We start from the raw sequence: 21,136 nt of genomic DNA, 5'->3' as shown, positions 1-21,136 counted from the left end.
TGACTGAGATGCTAAACATGCACGGGACTCTTGACAGTAAGATCAGAGACGTGCAGAAAACTGTAGATAGTTTCCTCTTATGCAGTGAACTTTATAAACAGGAACACTCCGGCTTTGTGCACTGATCACTTAGGGCCTGCATAGCAACTATTCTAATTCTAAAATATGATTCTGATTAGAATTGTTTTTTCTGATTCCATTCTCGGGATGAGTTTTAGAGAATTGGAATGTGCTTGGTAAATACACAAAATTTCTATTCCTGAAATAGAAACACGTTTAATAACTGCATAAAATTTTTATCCTTGAAAATAATGTCTCTTATCAATTTTTGTCATTTAAGTCAAATAATTATATAGTTATTTTGTGAAATTTCATCCAAAATTTTGAATTAATTGAAGATTAATTTATATTGATTCTCTTATCTAACATATTACATATTACATATAATATTTTTTCGTGTTATTCCATTTAATTATCATGGTATAATGAGTCATTTTAAGTTTTAAAATGGATAGGTCATGTTAGGTTAGTGCGTGATTTTATATTAACTCGGACCTTCGCAGACCTATATCAAATCGCAACAAAGGAATATCAAATTTGATCTTAGTGTGATCAATGGCATGTCGATGTGTACATACAAATGGAGTCGGTATTAATATTTGAGGAAGGTAGATCGGAAACTTTATTGAACAATCGAGAGAAATCGTTCGATTCTATGCAATTAGAGAAATTTAGGGTCTAGGGACTTGATTACGTAGGTGTTTCCAACTACGCCCTTTCGGAATCGAAATCGATTGTTTTATAAACGTGTTTCCTATAAGTTTTTGATTTATTTTTAAACTTATGAGGTAAGACAATGCTAACCGTTCACGCAAGTTTTTTTTGTCTTTTTCTAAATTTTCTAAAATTAGACTAAATAAAAAGCACTTAAACCTAGACAAATCACAACTAAGGAAATCAAGTGTGATTAATTAGGGAATCATGACATTGATAAATTACATCATAAAAACCCAATGAAGCCCTAAAGGCTTAAAGAAATATGGGTCGGGTTTAATTTCAAAGGTATTTATGATTTTCCTAAAAATGAATAAAATTTATGAAATCTAGGGAATCTAGGCCCAATAAAAATGAAGTCAAACTAGCCTAATCTAAGCTTCTTTTATTTTTAGGAAATTTTTTTTATTTTTTTATTGTCTTGTATATTTTTCTTTGAAAATGAGACATTGTCATATTTTAGATCGAGTGAAAAGTGATAAAAAAATTGAAAAAAAAATGTGATAGACGTGTTCTGTTTTGTGATTCTTAAAAGAAATTCTTTTCTCAGAATCAATTTTTTTGTTTTGTTTTTGCTTTTGCTCCAAAACTATTTCCGAGAACAGAATCCGAATGAGAATTATTTACGTTAACAAACATGATTCTAATTCTTTTTTATTTTAATAAACAAAATTAGAGAAATAAAATCTTTACCATACAGGCTCTTACACTAAAATGTACACCAAATTTGCTTTAAGATGTGATAAGTTTTGCATGATGTGGTTTAGTCCACGAGAATACGATATCGTTGTGTCACTACGGCATCCCTTTAGCCAAACACACAGGAGTTCCAGGTCGAAGCCCTGGAACCTCCCGTATGCAAACTTTTGCAGAGTATCTGCAGAATTTTGTTCATTTATCATTGCTGTAAGCGTTCCTCTCCAAGTCGCACAAGATCCCGTCGCATTCTGAGGATTGAATCACCACAATGCCATGGACCACGTCCATCGAGCTCATGTTTGATGCGGTCCTACGCGGCAAATTTCAGCGTCCCTTCCGAGGGTTCGAATTCATATGGATGGAATCTACAGCCGTCCCTGCCTTCTCCTCCTTTCGTTTTCATCTCGTGGAGTCTCCAACAAAACATGCACGATGCTTGCTCAAAGTCTTCCAAATTGGCGTGTTCCTGGGAAAATTTCTTGGTCCCGGCAAGCTTTTGGAGCAGACTTGCCTTTATTCTAAATTTGACAAGTTTCCATTCACCATTGTTTTCTATGATGATATTACTATCCATTATGATATTAGAAGATAATAAGATAATATCTTTTTAATCTTTTGATGAGTATAATGATAGAACTAATAAGAACTATAAGGAAAACAGAAACAAAATCAAGTGAAAAGGACAAAAAAAAAAAAGGCCTCAATAACGATCAAATCACAAAAATTGGATACTGATCATGTACTTTTAAATGCTTATTAAGAGGAAAACAAGAATGATTAATAAATTATATTTACAAATGTCACCTTATATTTTGCTTAATCATTTGCTTTTAATGGATTGATTATGAACAAGGCATATTGGTCTTTCATTCTTACCGTCCCCAGGGCATTCATCCGGTTTTGGTTCGAGGTGGCTTCGTCATCTAGCTCCTCATAGCCATCGTTCACCATTTCACATACACCATGGGCGCCGAGAAAGGCTCTCATTCTAGAAGCCCAATTACCAAAATTTTATTTGGTAAGATGAGGATACTGAAGAGGAAGCTGAGTGTTTGTAGCCATGATTACAAACCGTAAACTTTTACGAAAATCATAAGGTCTGATACCAATTTAATGGGATAAATCGAAGGTGGGGCACTCACAAACATTCACAACTCAACTCTGCTCATGAAGGAAGAGAATATAGAAAATGACTTTTCAATATTCTGTACATTTATAATTGATTCACGTATATCAAAATGGTTACAAGACACGTCTATTTATAGGCTTGGCACACGACTCTTGATTTACTCTAAAAACATGAACATGCGAGATGTAAATATATTACATAAACTGCACGTCGGAATATGAACCGATTCACTCAACTAATAATGACTCAATAATAAAGACTGTCAAAAGTAAGGCTACAATAAAGACTTGACTTGATTCATGCATCCGCCTTGGGAGTCCAAGGGACATCAGCAACCGATCAACACCTCATTCACTGAATTGATACTGAATCGACACATTGGAAGTCGATCGATAGTCTCAACATTTATGAATTTGGTTTATATCCAATAGTTATCGTTGCTGTAACCATTCGACTCCAAGTCGCACAAGACTCGTCGCATTCTAAGCATTAAATCGCCCCAAGCCATGAACCACATCCATTGAACTCATGTTTGACACGGGACTACACAGCAAAGTTTCACGCACGTTGGAGATGATTGAAGCATTCAAGTTCCGCAAGCAATGGGTTTGAATTCACGTGGATAGAATCTACGGCGGCGCCCGCCTTCTATTCATTTTCATCTCATGAAGTCTCCAACTAAACATGTACGATGCTTGATGTAACGGCCTAGGCCCCACACCACCCAACCCCACCCCCACCCCAACATGTACGAGGCTTGGTGTAATGGCCTAGGCGGCGGGGTCTCGATTCATTTTCATCTCATGAAGTCTCCAACTAAACATGTACGATGTTTGATGTAACGGCCTAGGCCCATCATGCTTTCGTTGCACCACTTGCAAGATATTGTCCACTTTGGACACACAGTTCTCATGATTTTGTTCTTCCGAGGCCACCCATACAACTCTTAGAAAACGCGTCTTACAAATCAAAGGAGGACCTAGGCAATGTGGGACAAGATGTTACACTTGGTCAAAGTCCTCCAAATTGGCGTGTTCCAGAGAAAATTTCTTGAACCCGGCAAGCTTTTGGAGCAGCCTTGCCTTTATTCTAACTTTGAAAAGTTTTCATTCACCATTGTTTTCTATGAAAAAAAGAAAAGGGAAAAATGAAGAAAATGAAGATAAATAAATTTACAAAGATATTGTTATCAGAAAATTACCATCCATGATGATATTATAAGATAATAAGATAATATCTTTCTAATATTTGGATGAATATAATAATAGAACTAATAAGAACTTTAAGGAAAACAGAAACAAAATCAAGTGAAAAGGGGGCAAAAAAAAAAAAAAAGGCCTCAATAACTTAAAGATCAAATCACAAAAATTGGATACTGATCATATACTTTCAAATGGTTTATTAAGACAAAAAACAAGATTGATTAATAAATTATATCTACAAATATCACCTTATATTTTGCTTAATCATTTGCTTTTACTACGGAAGGGCTTTATAAAATTAAGCTTGGTGTCTATATTTTCTCAATTAAAGACCTGGAGAAGTTCTTATTTTAAACAAGATCTACTTTGAGCCTTTATTTGAGAAAATAAGAGCACTTCGGACTCTTATTTGAAATTTTCTCTAAAACTTTGAAAAATTTGGTAAAAACATTATTGTAGATATATGTCCAACTATGTTTTGACATGGGCAAAGCCTATCCACAAACTTAGGTTCAAAGTTCAAACTAGCTGTGGGACATTAAACGGAGAAGGAATAGTCAACCGCCGTGAACGACGGGGACGTACGGCGGAGACTCGGGTAGCATAGAAAGTGGGAAAATCTACATAAGAAGGCTGGTTTTCCATCCTTAAGGCTGAAGTAGGCCGTAGCTCACCTCAAGGAGCACGCAAGTTTCATCTAACATGGTTTCAATGGTACTAGGAATCCTTCCAGTACTTGTTGCGCTTCCCCTTTCCGTCGGAGCTCAGACCCACCGCAACTTAACCTTGGGCTCTTTGTTGACAGCGGATGACAGGAACTCTTCCTGGCAGTCACCGTCGGGCGAGTTCGCATTCGGGTTCCGGAAAATGGGAAGAGGAGCTCATTTGTTGGCTATATGGTTCGAGAAGATAGAGGACAAAACAATAGTCTGGTCGGCGAATGGCGATAAGCTAGCACCAGAAGGTTCGAAGATCCAGTTGACCACCGACGGTCGGCTGGTGCTTAACGACCCAGGAGGAGGAGAGTTGTGGTCTCCTAACCCAACCGTCGCTGGTGTAGCGTATGCGGTCCTGCTCGACACGGGGAACTTTGTCCTGGTGAGCCGGAACTATGTCAACTTGTGGGAGACGTTCAACCAACCGACGGACACGATACTTCCTACGCAACAGTTAGATCAAGGGACTAAAGTTATCGCTCGCTACTCCGAAATGAATTACTCCGCTGGGAGATTCCACTTCATACTACAAGACGGAAATCTCGCGTTCTATGCCACTCCTACCCCGCTGGATGTCTCAGATGCTTACTGGGTCATCAATACCAATGGTAGCGGCTTCCAATTGATATTCAATCAAAGTGGTCAGGTCTACCTCACGGCAACGAATGGAACAGTACTCAAAGACGTCACCTCAGACCCAGTCTCGAGCAGCGCATTTTACCAAAGGGCGATCCTTGAATACGATGGGGTCTTCAGGCAATATGTCCACCCTAAGACAGCAAATTCAAGTTCCAGATGGTCAAGGGGCTGGTCGGTGGTCTCTTCCCCAGTCCCTCCAAACATATGCACAAGCATCCCGCTAAATATCGGTACTGGAGCTTGTGGTTTCAACAGCTACTGTAGTCTTGGAGACGATCAGAGGCCCCGATGCCACTGCCCACCTGGATATACTCCGTTAGATTCAACGAACGAGATGAACGGATGCAGACAGGACTTCACACCACAGAGTTGTGACAAAAGTAGGCCCGAGACAGACCAGTTCACTTTCAATCGCCTGCTCCATACAAACTGGCCACTTTCTGATTATGAGCGTAGCGCGGCACAAACTGAGGACTGGTGCAGAGAGGCCTGCTTGGTTGATTGTTTTTGCGCAGTTGCTATTTTCAGCGACGAGGGAACTTGCTGGAAAAAGAGGATCCCTCTTTCAAATGGTGTGATGGATACTAGTGTGGGTGGAAAAGCTCTGATCAAGGTCAGGATACAGAACTCGACTTCAAAATCCACAGGAGACGGCCAGAAGAAAAACAAGAATTCAACCCTGATTATCATCGGATCAGTGCTGTTGAGTAGCTCGGTGTTTGTGAACTTGCTTTTACTCCTCATTACCTGTTTAATTTATAGAAGATTCCGATCTAGGAATGCTAAGTTGTCACGGCCAGTCCCGATCAATCAAGCTGCAGGCACGCAGACTTTCACTTTTCGGGAGCTTCAAGAAGCAACAGGTGGATTCAAAGAAGAACTGGGTAGGGGTGCTTTTGGAGCAGTGTACAAAGGTGTTCTCAGATCCCAAGATACAAACTTTGTGGCGGTAAAAGTGTTGGCGACAAAAACCGGAGAAAGGGAAAAGGAGTTCGAAAGAGAAGTGAGTGCGATCAGCCAAACTAACCACAAGAACTTAGTGCAGTTGCTTGGATTCTGCAATGAGGGTCAGCACCGACTTCTGGTGTATGAATTCATGAGCAACGGCAGCTTGGCGGATTTCCTTTTTGGCTCTTCGAGGCCTAGCTGGTACAGAAGAGTAGAAATTGCCTGTGGTGTTGCGCGGGGGCTATCTTACTTGCATGATGATTGCACCAGGCATATAATCCACTGCGACATCAAGCCGCAAAATATTCTTCTTGATGGCTCTCTGACTGCAAAAATATCAGACTTCGGATTGGCTAAACTCTTGATGGCGAACCAAACACGGACCACCACCGGGGTTAGAGGAACCAGAGGTTATTTAGGACCAGAATGGTTCAGGAACATGCCTATTTCTGGAAAAGTAGACGTTTACAGCTTCGGCATTCTGTTGCTAGAGCTCATCTGCTGCAGAAAGAACTACGAGCCAGAAGCGGAAAGCGAAGCTCAAATTGTGCTGGTCGACTGGGTGTATGACTGCTACCACGAGGGAGCATGCTCGAGCTAGTGGAGAGCGATGAGGAGGCATCAAGCGACATAAGGAGGGTGAGAAGATTTGTGATGACCGCGTTGTGGTGCATCCAGGAAGACCCGGCTTTGAGGCCAACCATGAAGAAAATCACTCAGATGTTGGAAGGAGCTGTTGAGGTCTCAGTCCCTCCAGATCCAACCTCTTTTATCAGTTCAATATGATTTTGCTCAGTAAGACAACTGGTGTCCTGTGTAATCATGAGAAGTATTTGGTATTGTCTGTTAATTAGTGCTATTACGCCAGAATAAAGTGTTTCATAAGGTTCTTCGCATGGATCCCGCTTAAATAAGCTAAATCTTGCTCGAGCTTTTAACATTCCCTCGCACGTATCCAGGAGAGAACAGGCTGATGATTGTCGGCGAAAACGGATTGCATTGCAGGCGGCATGCAACTTTGAAGCGAGATTCAGATTGTTAAGTGATCGAGTAACTACATTGAATGATGCAGAATCGGTCACTGACAAATATAAAATCACGGGCCATATCGTGTCGAATCTCTAAAGAATTATGGGTGGATTCATATCCCTGTATGTCGTGGGAAAAAACTAATGTGTTCATCGACAATTTTGCTTCATCAAAGTTGCATTCCAGGCGGTAGAACAGTGTTGTCACCTGATCCAAGCAAAACAGATCTTATCTGCTGAATTAAACGATGAGAACTATATGAAACTTGCCGATCCTCGAGGTGTGAATCGGTGCCCGGACATCCCGATTTCAACAGTTCTGCTGCGTTTCTATTCATACAAGGGACTCTCACTTCCTTTTCTTTGCGACCAACTTACTTCTTGCAGGCCAAAGAAATCAGAGTCTGCAGATCACTCCGTGAGCTACGGTCGATGTATACACTTCCTCCTTTGTCACTCCAGTTCTCAAGATCTCCAATGCCTGGTCAATTTCAAGAGCATGTGGCCCAATTCCATCTCCATGTGGCCGGCCCCCATTAAATCATTTAGGCCACGGCTCAAGTTCATCACCTAATGATTTTGATTATGCTTCTTAGCCTGTGTTTGTTTCGTGAAAAATAAACGATTTGGAAAATATTTTCTTAAAAATAATCGCCTATATCGCTTGTAGTAATTAGTCAATGAAATATATTTTTATTATCGATAAAAATTTATGTCTAAATATTTTCTTGGATGATGAAAATATTTTTTACTCAAGTATTTTTGTGATCGACACAAGCAATTTTTTTATTTGATTTTTCCTTTTACTCTGATTTTTATTTCTCTAAAATTTTGAAAACAATTATTCATATTCTAGTTGCACCAAAGAACATTTGATTAGTAATATCTTTTAGTATTTCTCTATTCTAAAATGGTTGACATGGCAACATCAGCCTCTCACTCTTTGAACATCAATGGAAAGATTAACTTTTTCCGTTAGCCAAAGTGAACGAGCTAGCAAAGAGATCTAATTGCATCACTTTAACAAGTTTTAGGACTTGATTGCACAGTTTCAAAGTTTTAATATTCGATTGCACTTTGGCGACAAGTTTTGAGACTTCTTGTGTACTCATCCTCATTTTTATTAACTCTGCCTCGATGCAAATTGTTGCAGCATATATGCAGAATTATGCTTGTTCATCAATTGATGTAACCATTTCTCTCCAAGCTGCAAAAGGCTCATTGCAGTCTAAGCATTACATCACCGCAACGCCACATATCACATCCATTGAGCGCACTTTGGATGTGGGACATCATAGGAAATTTTCACGTACGTTTGAGCATCTGCGATTATGACCGAAACATTCAATTTCCACGAAACAACTTATAATCGATTTGATTTGATTTGATTTCATAGGGAATGAATCAATTGCGGTCTCTGCATTCTTCTCCATCGTTTTCATCTCATAAAATCTCCACCAAACATAGAAGAATTTTTTTTGTCGTAGTCTTCCAAATGTGTCTGTTCCTTCTTGGAAAGTTTCCGGATCACGGCACGGCAAGCTTAAGGGTCACGCCCATGCAGACTTGCCTTGTTCTAAATTAGATAAGTTTGCGCTGCCGGCCAGTGAAATTACGACATAAGCTTACTCCAATCACGTAGAATTATCATATTCCGTTTGTCAACAAATTTCTGTGCAGGGTACTTTTGGCAATATCATACAATAGTTGTCCAACCTACTGATGGTAATTTACGGACAATGTTAGCAATTTACCAACATTAAATGCTAGAGTAAGTTATCAATTTTCTTAGGAATATAGCCCTTAAAATAAAAGTTAGCGGTAAAATTAATGACTTACCTGCTAATTTAATGACTCGACATAAATCAACTCACACGATAACAAGTTACTAGCAGAGTAAGGAACAAGTAGAATATAGTTTACCACTCACAACAAAAACTTAGCAGTGAAATTAGTAACTTAGGAGGCTGTCTTTGGAGACAAGATCTTGTGAGTACAGTTGAGGACCGTGTAAGTAGTAATTTACCAACTTAAGCTGGCTTTTAGCTTAGTAAGTTGCCAAACATTGAAATAGTAAATTATCAACTTCTTTAGAAATTTACCCCACTTGGCCGCATCATGGTTTCATTAGCAAGTTACTAATTACTTGACGGGCTCACTCGTAAAATTTTAAACCACTTTATACAAAATTCGAACAAGATAAAATCCTTAATTTTAAAGCAATTTTAGTGATCTGCCACTATATGCAAGACTCTAACAACATAAAATCGGTTGAACGAGTATAAAATTGACACCGGTGAGAGCGAAACCTTCACAAAACTCCTTTGGTCCTTTTTGAAATTGGACTTGTTCACCGATGAAACCCGAGAAGAGCAAAACCATGAAAACATACAAGCAGAAAACCCTAATCTAAACTAGAACGAGATAGGAATCTCCTAAAAAATAAGATAAAAGAGCTTCCAGATTTAGACTAAATAGGAAGAGAAAAACTCCTAAAAGAGAGGAAAGCAAGAAGAGAAAATAGAAAATAAAACAGCTTAAGAAAAGAAAGAGGGGGGAGAGATCTAGGTCAACCCCTCCCATCCATGGTGGTTGAAGAAGAAAGTGTGTGAAGGAGAGAGAGAGAGAGAGAGAGAGAGGAAAAAAAAAAAACTAGGACCAGCTGTTGGCTCAGCAAGTAGATGACACCAAATCTAGGCGCGCACCATTGAAAGATAAAGCCATAGCAATAGATAGAGTTTTCGATGTGTGCTCATTACTAAAGACAAATTCGGTTATCAGCTGCCGATTATGTTGTGAAAAAGTCATAGAGACGCTCTTAAGCGTATGATCCATAACCTTGTTCTAATGATTTCTCTTTTCATCCGGAGCTTGTTTTATTTTGAAATTATCCAATATATATTTTCATTTGAACTGAAAATTTTCTCTCGTCTCCTAGTGAATGATACGAAATGTTACTTTTGACAAAAAAAAAAAAACAAGATAAAACCTAAAATTTGCATGTTAAAACATTGGGTAATTATTTTTTCGTTGATCGATTCTTGATTAACCGAAGGGAGCCACTTGTAAAACTCTAAAAAAACCAATTTTGTATTTTGTTGATGATTTACTGGTCAATCGACAGGTTCACTTGAAAATATAAAACACTTGGTAATCTCTTGCTAGATGTCAAGTCGGTGGATTCATTGTCCTATTGACAAGTGACGGGCTGCTTGTTAAATCAAAAGATAATTGGCAAATCTACACGTGGATATTAGATTTGGGAAAGGTATACTTTCGTTCCAAAACTATAAATTGTTTTGAGCGGATGAAAAAATACGGCCAGTCAACTTTTACATGAAATTTCAATGTTAACAAGTTTTGTGGAACTTTGATCATGGCGAAAACAGCTATCTATAATCTCGCAAGTGCCAAATACAAAAGCTTTCAACCAAAAAAAAAAAAAAAAGCAAATCAAAAGCTTGATCAATTAGTTTATATATTATCGAGAACGCGCAACACAAGTAAGATACATTCACTCGGAAGATAGTTAAGGGAAAACCCAATTCCGAGCCGTCCAACGTCTCAATGACAAGAATGTTGACTGGTAGAAAGTACTTTAGGACATAACAGGTCGTCCTTGCTGATTCATACATGATGCCAAGTCATTGTTTTAAATTTACGTCCGCAACGTTAACGTGGAAAGCCCGAGTGCGACCGACTTGGCTCGAACTAGCTCTCGTAAAAAGCATGGAGAACGGATCGTCATCTGCCTTGAACGACGGGGCGTACCAGAGAGACATCAATTCTATAAAGAGCGCTGGTTTTTTCATCCTTAACGCTGAAGTAGATCCACTCAAGGAGCACCTGAAAGGAATTTCATCTCCTTTGGCTTCAGTGATGCTCCGATTCCTTCTCGTACTTGGCACACTTCCACTTTCCGCCAAAGCTCAGACCAACAGCGACCTCACGTTGGGCTCCTCGTTAACAGCGAATGACAGGAACTCTTACTGGCTGTCACCGTCTGGCGAGTTCGCCTTCGGGTTCCGGAAAATGGGAAGAGGAGCTCATTTGTTGGCTATATGGTTTGAGAAGATAGAGGACAAGGCCATCGTCTGGTCCACGAATGGCGATAATCTAGCACCGGAGGGTTCGAAGATCCAGTTGACTGCCGACAGTCCGATTGGTGCTTGCCGACCAGAAGGAAGAGAGTTGTGGTCTCCTAACCAGAACCATACCGTGTAGCGTATGCAGCCATGCTCCACACGGGGAGCATTGTCCTATTTGGCCGGAGCTACGTTAACCTGTGGGAGACGTTTAGCCAACCGACCGATACGATACTGCCTACTCAACATTTAGATCAAGGTGTTGTTTTGGCTAGACCAAACACCTAGGGGGGATGAATAGGTTAATATAATCAAACTTGACAAGATAATGCAGAATTGAAAACTTCAACTTTGATAGGAGAGGATGTAGTCAATAGAATCATGCAATATTTCTACTAGACAGTAAATAAAGGTGAGTAGAGAGTAAAAGATAATGCACAAGAGATTATAGTAATTCGGCTTTTTGTAAGCCTACGTCCACTCTCCCACACTAAATTGAATGGAGACCCAGAATAGGCCGATCTGGCAACTACAAGAAGTTTCAATGTCCTCCTGGACATTACAACGACCTTGCCAGCCTAATATTTAACACCAATGATGATGCAATAAAAAATCTCTTTAGCAAGGGCACGGATGACGAGTTCCATTACTCTTCTATAATTATATTCTTTGTCACTTGTTTTTTCTTGAGTATACTTAGCTATGGCGTTGTTGCTCCTGCTGGCCTTTTTGTTCCTGTAATAGTTACTGGCGCATCTTATGGGCGTTTTGTTGGAATGTTGGTCGGTTCTCATTCCAATCTTAACCATGGTCTTTTTGCTGTGCTGGGTGCTGCTTCTTTTCTTGGTGGATCTATGAGGATGACAGTTTCTCTGTGTGTAATCCTTTTGGAACTGACAAACAATCTGTTGTTGCTGCCCTTGATGATGGTTGTTCTTCTTATTTCAAAGACGGTAGCTGATGCTTTCAACGGCAACATCTATGACCTTATAATGAAAGCAAAGGGCTTTCCTTACCTTGAGACCCATGCCGAGCCATATATGAGACAACTAACGGTTGGTGATGTAGTGAGCGGGCCCCTTCAGCTGTTTCATGGCATCGAGAAGGTCGCTAATGTGGTACACGTGTTGCGAACTACCAGGCACAACGGGTTTCCCGTAATTGATGAACCTCCACATTCAGAGTCCCCCTTTCTGTATGGGTTGATTCTACGTGCTCATCTGACAGAGCTTATAAAGAAGAAAGCTTTTTTGACCGATCCAGTTCCGGCAGATATTGATGCCTTCAAGCAGATTTCAGCGGAGGATTTCATGAAGAGGGGATTGGGTCATTATAATTTGATAGAAGATATAGAATTGACTGAAGAAGAGATGGAGATGTTCTTGGATTTACATCCATTTACTAATGCTTCACCTTACACGGTCGTGGAGACGATGTCACTTGCGAAGGCTCTTATACTTTTCCGGGAAGTTGGCTTGAGACGTGCTGGTGATACCTAAAATCTCTGGCGTAAGCTCTCTTCTTCACTTCTTTAATTCTATCGAAAGCTATTGTATTGTTCTTTTTTACTTTTGCATCAGAGTATTACAACATAATTCACTGATCTTGCTCTAGCCCTGTGTCTACTTGCAAAATAGGCTTTATCTTCTTGGTTGGATAATTGACAATATGTAGAGAACAGAGATGCCGTCCTTCTTTTCAGCAAATTGGGTGCCATTTTTCAGAATTACACTAATACCATCCTCCTTTGCCCTCATGTGCTCGATTTTCTCACCCTCACCTATTCCATTCTTATTTCACTAGATTATGTTTCTTATGTTCGAGTTTAACCCTGTGAAAAGGATTCTGGTGAGGACTGCCAAACATTTTTGTATCTTCACTAGCTCAGTTTTGTACTAGGATGTTCTCCTCTCCGTTCAGCTGAAATTCTGTAAATACAGCTACTTGACAATTAGTGGCTTCCTAGTTTCACTTGAAAATCGGAGGAGATCAGGGGAGGGATCACGATTGATTTTTCTTCTCATCTCTTGCGAGTATTTGGTGTGATACTTCGATGTGAACGGGGGTGAATTTATTGTAATACATCCTGCTCTGGTTGAACGTATTTTTTTTTTTTTTTTAATGTTTATGTTCTGTTTACCCTTGATACTCTTTTATTGCAGAGATCGCCTGTGGTGGGCATTTTAACAAGACATGATTTTATGCCTGAGCACGTGTTGGCATTGCACCCGACTCTTGTTAGGAGCAGATGGAAGAGATTAAGACTACAGTTTCCCCGCCTATTCAAACTATTTTAGCATAACCGTCGAGCATTCAGGAATTTATCCAGGAAAATTGCTACTCAATCAGGCCAGATTTTTTGCGGGATTCATGCAGTATAGAGCTTATCGGAAGCTGCTCATTATCAGGTCAGGCCCTGATTGAACTCTTACGATTCTTGGAAAATTGGCCCTTTGGCCTTGCTAATCGAGCATCGGGTAAGCGGCGGGTTGTAATTTATTTGTGGGACGAATGTATGGACGGGAAGTTTTAGCGTTCGTTATCATGGCGGTGCAGGCGGGAATACTTCTGCTGTGACTGAGATGCTAAACATGCACGGGACTCTTGACAGTAAGATCAGAGACGTGCAGAAAACTGTAGATAGTTTCCTCTTGTGCAGTGTACTTTATAAACAGGAACACTCCGGTTTTGTGCACTGATCACTTAGGGCCTGCATGGCAACGATTCTAATTCTAAAATATGATTCTGATTAGAATTATTTTTTCTGATTCTATTCTCGGGATGGGTTTTAGAGAATCGGAACGTGCTTGGTAAATGCATAAAATTTCTATTCCTGAAACAGAAACGCGTTTGATAATTGCGTAAAATTTTTATTCTTGAAAATAATTTCTCTTCTTAATTTTTGTCATTTAAGTCAAATAATTATATAGTTACTTTGTGAAATTTCATCTAAAATTTCGAATTAATCGAAGATTAATTTATATTGATTCTCTTGTCTAACATATTACATATTGCATATAAAATTTTTTCGTGTTATTCTATTTAATTGTCATGTTATAACGAGTCATTTTAAGTTTTAAAAAAGATAGGCCATGTTAGGTTAGTGCGTGATTTTAGATTAACTGGGACCTTCGCAGGTCTATATCAAATCGCAACGAAGGAATAACAAATTTGATCTTAGTGTGATCGATGGCATGTCGATGTGTACATACAAATGGATTCGGTAGTAGTATTTGAGGAAGGTAGAACGAAAACTTTATCGAACAATCGAGAGAAACCGTTAGATTCTACGTAATTAGAGAAATTTAGGGTCTAGGGACTTGATTACGTAGGTGTTTCCAACGACGGCCTTTCGGATTCGAAATTGATTGTTTTATAACCGTGTTTCATGTAAATTTTTGATTTATTTTTAAACTTATGAGGTAAGACAATGCTAACCATTCACGCTGAGTTCTTTTTGTCTTTTTCTAAATTTTCTAAAATTAGACTAAGTAAAAAGCACTTAAACATAGACAAATCACAACCAATGAAATCAAGTGCGATCAATTAGGGAATCATGGCATTGATAAATTGCATCATAAAAGCCCAATGAAGCCCTAAAATCTTAAATAAATATGGTTCGGATTTAATTTCAAAGGTATTTATGATTTTCCTAAAAATGAATAAAATTTGTGAAATCTAGGCCCAATAAAAATGAATTCAAACTAGCCTAATTTAAGCTTCTTTTATTTTTAGGGATTTTCTGAATTTTATTTTATTTTTTTAATTTTGTTGAATTTTTATTTTTATTTTTATTTTTTTTATTATCTTGTATATTTTTCTTTGAAAATGAGACATCGTTATATTTTAGATCAAGCGAAAAGTGCTAAAAAAAACTGAAAAAAAAATGTGATAGGTGTGTTCTGTTTTGTGATTCTCAAAAGAAATTCTTTTTCTAAAATCAAAATTTTTTTTATTTTGTTTTTTGCTTTTGCTCCAAAACTATTTCCGGAAACAGAATCGAAATGAGAATCATTTACATTAACAAACATGATTCTAATTCTTTTTTATTTTAATAAACAGAATAGAAAACCAGAATCGTTACCAGACAGGCCCTTACACTAAAATGTACACCAAATTTGCTATAAGATGTGGTAAGTTTTGCATGATGTGGTTTAGTCCACGAGAATACAATATCGTTATGTCACTACGGCATCCCTTTAGCCAAACACACAGGAGTTCCAGGTCGAAGCCTCGGAACCTCCCGTATGCAAACTTTTGCGGAGTATCTGCAGAATTATGTTCATTTATCATTGCTGTAACCATTCCTCTCCAAGTCGCACAAGACCCCATCGCATTCTGAGCATTGAATCACCACAATGCCATGGACCACATCCATCGAGCTCACGTTTGATGCGGTCCTACGCAGCAAATTTCCTCGTCCCTCCGAGGGTTTGAATCCATATGGATTGAATCTACAACAGCCCCTGCCTTCTTCTCCTTTCATTTTCATCTCATAAAGTCTCCAACAAAACATGCACGATGCTTGCTCAAAGTCTTCCAAATTTGCGCGTTCCTGGGAAAATTTCTAGGTCCCGGCAAGCTTTTGGAGCAAACTTTCTAAATTTGACAATGTTCCATTCACCATTGTTTTCTATGATGATATTGCTATCCATTATGATATTAGAAGATAATAAGATAACATCTTTTTAATATTTTGATGAGTATAATGATAGAACTAATAAGAACTATAAGGAAAACACAAACAAAATCAAGTGAAAAGTTAAAAAAAAAGGCCTCAATAACGATCAAATCACAAAAATTGGATACTGATCATGTACTTTTAAATGCTTATTAAGAGGAAAACAAGAATGATTAATAAATTATATTTACAAATGTCACCTTATATTTTTCTTAATCATTTGCTTTTAATAGATTGATTATGAACAAGGCATATTGGTCTTTCATTCTTACCGTCCCCAGGGCATTCATATGGTTTTGGTTCGAGGTGGCTTCGTCATCTAGCTCCTCATAGCCATCATTCGCCATTTCACATACACCATGGGCGCCGAGAAAGGCTCTCATTCTAGAAGCCCAATTACCAAAATTTTCTTTGGTAAGACGAGGATACTAAAGAGGAAGCTGAGTGTTTGTAGCCGCGATTACAAACAGTAAACTTTTACGAAAATCATAAGGTCTGACACCAATTTGATGGGATAAATTGAAGGTGGGGCACTCACAAACACTCACAACTCAACTCTGCTCATGAAGGAAGAGAATATAGAAAATGACTTTTCAATATTCTGTACATTTATAATCGATTCACCTATATCAAAATGGTTACAAGACACGTCTATTTATAGGCTTGGCACACGACTCTTGATTTACTCTAGAAACACGAATATGCGAGATGTAAATACATTATATTAACTACACATCGGAATATGAACCGATTCTTTGATAGACTCAAGTAATAATGACTCAATAATAAAGATTGTCAAAAATAAGGCTACAATAAAGACTTGACTTGATTCGTGCATCCGCCTTGGGAGTCCAAGGGACATCAGCAACCGATCAACACCTCATTCACTGAATTGATACTGAATCGGCACATTGGAAGTCGATCGATAGTCTCGACATTTATGAATTTGGTTTATATCCAACAGTTTTGTGGAGTAACTGCCGTATTATGGTAATTCATCGTTGCTGTAACCATTCGACTCCAAGTCGCACAAGACCCGTCGCATTCTAAGCATTAGATCACCCCAAGCCATGGACCACATCCATTGAACTCATGTTTGACACGGGACTACACAGTAAATTTTCACGTACGTTGGAGCTGATTGAAGCATTCAAGTTCCGCGAGCAATGGGTTTGAATTCACGTGGATTGAATCTACGGTGGGGCCCGCCTTCTATTCATTTTCATCTCATGAAGTCTCCAACTAAACATGTACGATGCTTGATGTAACGGCCTAGGCCCCATACCACACACCCCCGCCCCACCCACCCCACCCCCCATGTACGAGGCTTGGTGTAACGGCCTAGGCGGCGGGGTCTCGATTCATTTTCATCTCATGAATTCTCCAACTAAACGTGTACGATGCTTGGTGTAACGGCCTAGGCCCACCACGCTTTCGCTGCGCCACTTCCAAGATATTGTCCACTTTGGACACACAGTTCTCATAGTTTTGTTCTTCCGAGGCCACCCATACAACTCTTAGAAAACGCGTCTTACAAATCAAAAGAGGGCCTAGGCGATGTGGGACAAGATGTTACACTTGGTCAAAGTCTTCCAAATTGGTGTGTTCCTAAGAAAATTTCTTGGACCCGGCAAGCTTTTGGAGCAGACTTGCCTTTATTCTAACTTTGAAAAGTTTTCATTCACCATTGTTTTCTATTAAAAAAAGAAAAGGGAAAAATGAAGAAAATGAAGAAAAATAAATTTACAAAGATATTGTTATCAGAAAATTACCATCCATGATGATATTATAAGATAATAAGATAATATCTTTCTAATATTTGGATGAATATAATAATAGAACTAATAAGAACTTTAAGGAAAACAGAAACAAAATTAAGTGAAAAGGGCAAAAAAGGAAGAAAAAAAGGCCTCAATAACTTAAAGATCAAATCGCAAAAATTGGATACTGATCATATACTTTCAAATGGTTTATTAAGACAAAAAACAAGATTGATTAATAAATTATATCTACAAATATCACCTTATATTTTGCTTAATCATTTGCTTTTACTACAGAAGTGTCTACATTTCCTCAATTAAAGACCTGGAGAAGTTCTTATTTTAAACAAGATCCAGTTTCAGCCTTTATTTGAAATTTTTTCTAAAACTTCGGAAAATTTGGTAAAAGTATTATTGTAGATATATGTCAACTATGTTTTGATATGGGCAAAGCCTATCCACAAACTTAGGTTCAAAGTTCAAACTAGCTGTGGGACATTTAACGGAGAAGGAATAGTCAACCGCTGTGAACGACGGGGACGTACGGCGGAGACTCGGGTAGCATAGAAAGGGGGAAAATCTACATAAGAAGGCTGGTTTTCCATCCTTAAGTCTGAAGTAGGCCGTAGCTCACCTCAAGGAGCACGCAAGTTTCATCTAACATGGTTTCAATGGTACTAGGAATCCTTCTAGTACTTGTTGCGCTTCCCCTTTCCGCCGGAGCTCAGACCCACCGCAACTTAACCTTGGGCTCCTCGTTGACAGCGGATGACAGGAACTCTTCCTGGCTGTCCCCGTCGGGGGAGTTTGCATTCGGGTTCCGGAAAATGGGAAGATGAGCTCATTTGTTGGCTATATGGTTCGAGAAGATAGAGGACAAAACAATAGTCTGGTCGGCGAACGGCGATAAGCTAGCACCAGAAGGTTCGAAGATCCAGTTGACCACCGACGGTCGGCTGGTGCTTAAGGACCCAGGAGGAGGAGAGTTGTGGTCTCCTAACCCAACCGTCGCTGGTGTAGCGTATGCGGTCCTGCTCGACACGGGGAACTTTGTCCTGGTGAGCCGGAACTATGTCAACTTGTGGGAGACGTTCAACCAACCGACGGACACGATACTTCCTACGCAACAGTTAGATCAAGGGACTAAAGTTATCGCTCGCTACTCCGAAATGAATTACTCCGCTGGGAGATTCCACTTCATACTACAAGACGGAAATCTCGCGTTCTATGCCACTCCTACCCCGCTGGATGTCTCAGATGCTTACTGGGTCATCAATACCAATGGTAGCGGCTTCCAATTGATATTCAATCAAAGTGGTCAGGTCTACCTCACGGCAACGAATGGAGCAGTACCCAAACTCGTCACCTCAGACCCAGTCTCGAGCAGCGCATTTTACCAAAGGGCGATCCTTGAATACGATGGGGTCTTCAGGCAATATGTCCACCCTAAGACAGCAAATTCAAGTTCCAGATGGTCAAGGGGTTGGTCGGTGGTCTCTTCCCCGGTCCCTCCAAACATATGCACAAGCATCCCGCTAAATATCGGTACTGGAGCTTGTGGTTTCAACAGCTACTGTAGTCTTGGAGACGATCAGAGGCCCCGATGCCACTGCCCACCTGGATATACTCCGTTAGATTCAACGAACGAGATGAACGGATGCAGACAGGACTTCACACCACAGAGTTGTGACGAAAGTAGGCCCGAGACAGACCAGTTCACTTTCAATCGCCTGCTCCATACAAACTGGCCACTTTCTGATTATGAGCGTAGCGCGGCACAAACTGAGGACTGGTGCAGAGAGGCCTGCTTGGTTGATTGTTTTTGCGCAGTTGCTATTTTCAGCGACGAGGGAACTTGCTGGAAAAAGAGGATACAGAACTCGACTTCAAAATCCACAGGAGACGGCCAGAAGAAAAACAAGAATTCAACCCTGATTATCATCGGATCAGTGCTGTTGAGTAGCTCGGTGTTTGTGAACTTGCTTTTACTCCTCATTACCTGTTTAATTTATAGAAGATTCCGATCTAGGAAAGCTAAGTTGTCACGGCCAGTCCCGATCAATCAAGCTGCAGGCACGAAGACTTTCACATTTCGGGAGCTTCAAGAAGCAACAGGTGGATTCAAAGAAGAACTGGGTAGGGGTGCTTTTGGAGCAGTGTACAAAGGTGTTCTCAGATCCCAAGATACAAACTTTGTGGCGGTGAAAGTGTTGGCGACAAAGACCGGAGAAAGGGAAAAGGAGTTCGAAAGAGAAGTGAGTGCGATCAGCCAAACTAACCACAAGAACTTAGTGCAGTTGCTTGGATTCTGCAATGAGGGTCAGCACCGACTTCTGGTGTATGAATTCATGAGCAACGGCAGCTTGGCGGATTTCCTTTTTGGCTCTTCGAGGCCTAGCTGGTACAGAAGAGTAGAAATTGCCTGTGGTGTTGCGCGGGGGCTATCTTACTTGCATGATGATTGCACCAGGCATATAATCCACTGCGACATCAAGCCGCAAAATATTCTTCTTGATGGCTCTCTGACCGCAAAAATATCAGACTTCGGATTGGCTAAACTCTTGATGGCGAACCAAACACGAACCACCACCGGGGTTAGAGGAACCAGAGGTTATTTAGGACCGGAATGGTTCAGGAACATGCCTATTTCTGGAAAAGTAGACGTTTACAGCTTCGGCATTCTGTTGCTAGAGCTCATCTGCTGCAGAAAGAACTACGAGCCAGAAGCGGAAAGCGAAGCTCAAATTGTGCTGGTCGACTGGGTGTATGACTGCTACCACGAGGGGAGCATGCTCGAGCTAGTGGAGAGCGATGAGGAGGCATCAAGCGACATAAGGAGGGTGAGAAGATTTGTGATGACCGCGTTGTGGTGCATCCAGGAAGACCCGGCTTTGAGGCCAACCATGAAGAAAATCACTCAGATGTTGGAAGGAGCTGTTGAGGTCTCAGTCCCTCCAGATCCAACCTCTTTTATCAGTTCAATATGATTTTGCTCAGTAAGACAACTGGTGTCCTGTGTAATCATGAGAAGTATTTGGTATTGTCTGTTAGTGCTATTACGCCAGAATAAAGTGTTTCATAAGGTTCTTCGCATGGATCCCGCTTAAATAAGCTAAATCTTGCTCGAGCTTTTAACATTCCCTCGCACGTATCCAGGAGAGAACGGGCTGATGATTGTCGGCGAAAACGGATTGCATTGCAGGCGGCATGCAACTTTGAAGAGAGATTCAGATTGTTAAGTGATCGAGTAACTACATCGAATGATGCAGAATCGGTCACAGAAAAATATAAAATCACTGGCCATATCGTGTCGAATCTCTAAAGAATTATGGGTGGATTCATATCCCTGTATGTCGCGGGAAAAAACTAATGTGTTCATCGACAATTTTGCTTCATCAAAGTTGCATTCGAGGCGGTAGAACAGTGTTTTAACCTGATCCAAGCAAAACAGATCTCATCTGCTGAATTAAGCGAT

At 40.0% G+C, this 21,136-nt stretch overlaps 1 protein-coding gene across 1 annotated transcript; it reads left to right on the top strand.

The window, feature by feature from the left end:
* Window positions 1-4,506: 4,506 nt before the first annotated feature.
* On the top strand, window positions 4,507-20,781 carry LOC115731174 (G-type lectin S-receptor-like serine/threonine-protein kinase LECRK2). Its single transcript, XM_048278060.1, has 2 exons — window positions 4,507-5,777; window positions 19,532-20,781. Exons 1-2 carry the CDS (start codon window positions 4,507-4,509, stop codon window positions 20,646-20,648), a joined length of 2,388 nt encoding a protein of 795 aa, XP_048134017.1. The 3' UTR covers window positions 20,649-20,781.
* Window positions 20,782-21,136: the final 355 nt, after the last annotated feature.

The sequence above is a fragment of the Rhodamnia argentea genome, chromosome 4 (assembly GCF_020921035.1).
Source record: "Rhodamnia argentea isolate NSW1041297 chromosome 4, ASM2092103v1, whole genome shotgun sequence".
NCBI classification, from domain to species: domain Eukaryota; kingdom Viridiplantae; phylum Streptophyta; class Magnoliopsida; order Myrtales; family Myrtaceae; genus Rhodamnia; species Rhodamnia argentea.
This window is presented reverse-complemented; position numbering and strand designations above follow the sequence as displayed.

What these genes read in the sequence shown, in the direction of transcription:
- LOC115731174 (XM_048278060.1), top strand. Translation starts at nt 4,507, where the DNA reads ATGGTTTCAATGGTACTAGGAATCCTTCCAGTACTTGTTGCGCTTCCC. An exon ending in AAAGCTCTGATCAAGGTCAG is followed by an intron (nt 5,778 to 19,531) that starts GATACAGAACTC and finishes CTGGAAAAAGAG; the next exon opens with GATACAGAACTCGACTTCAA.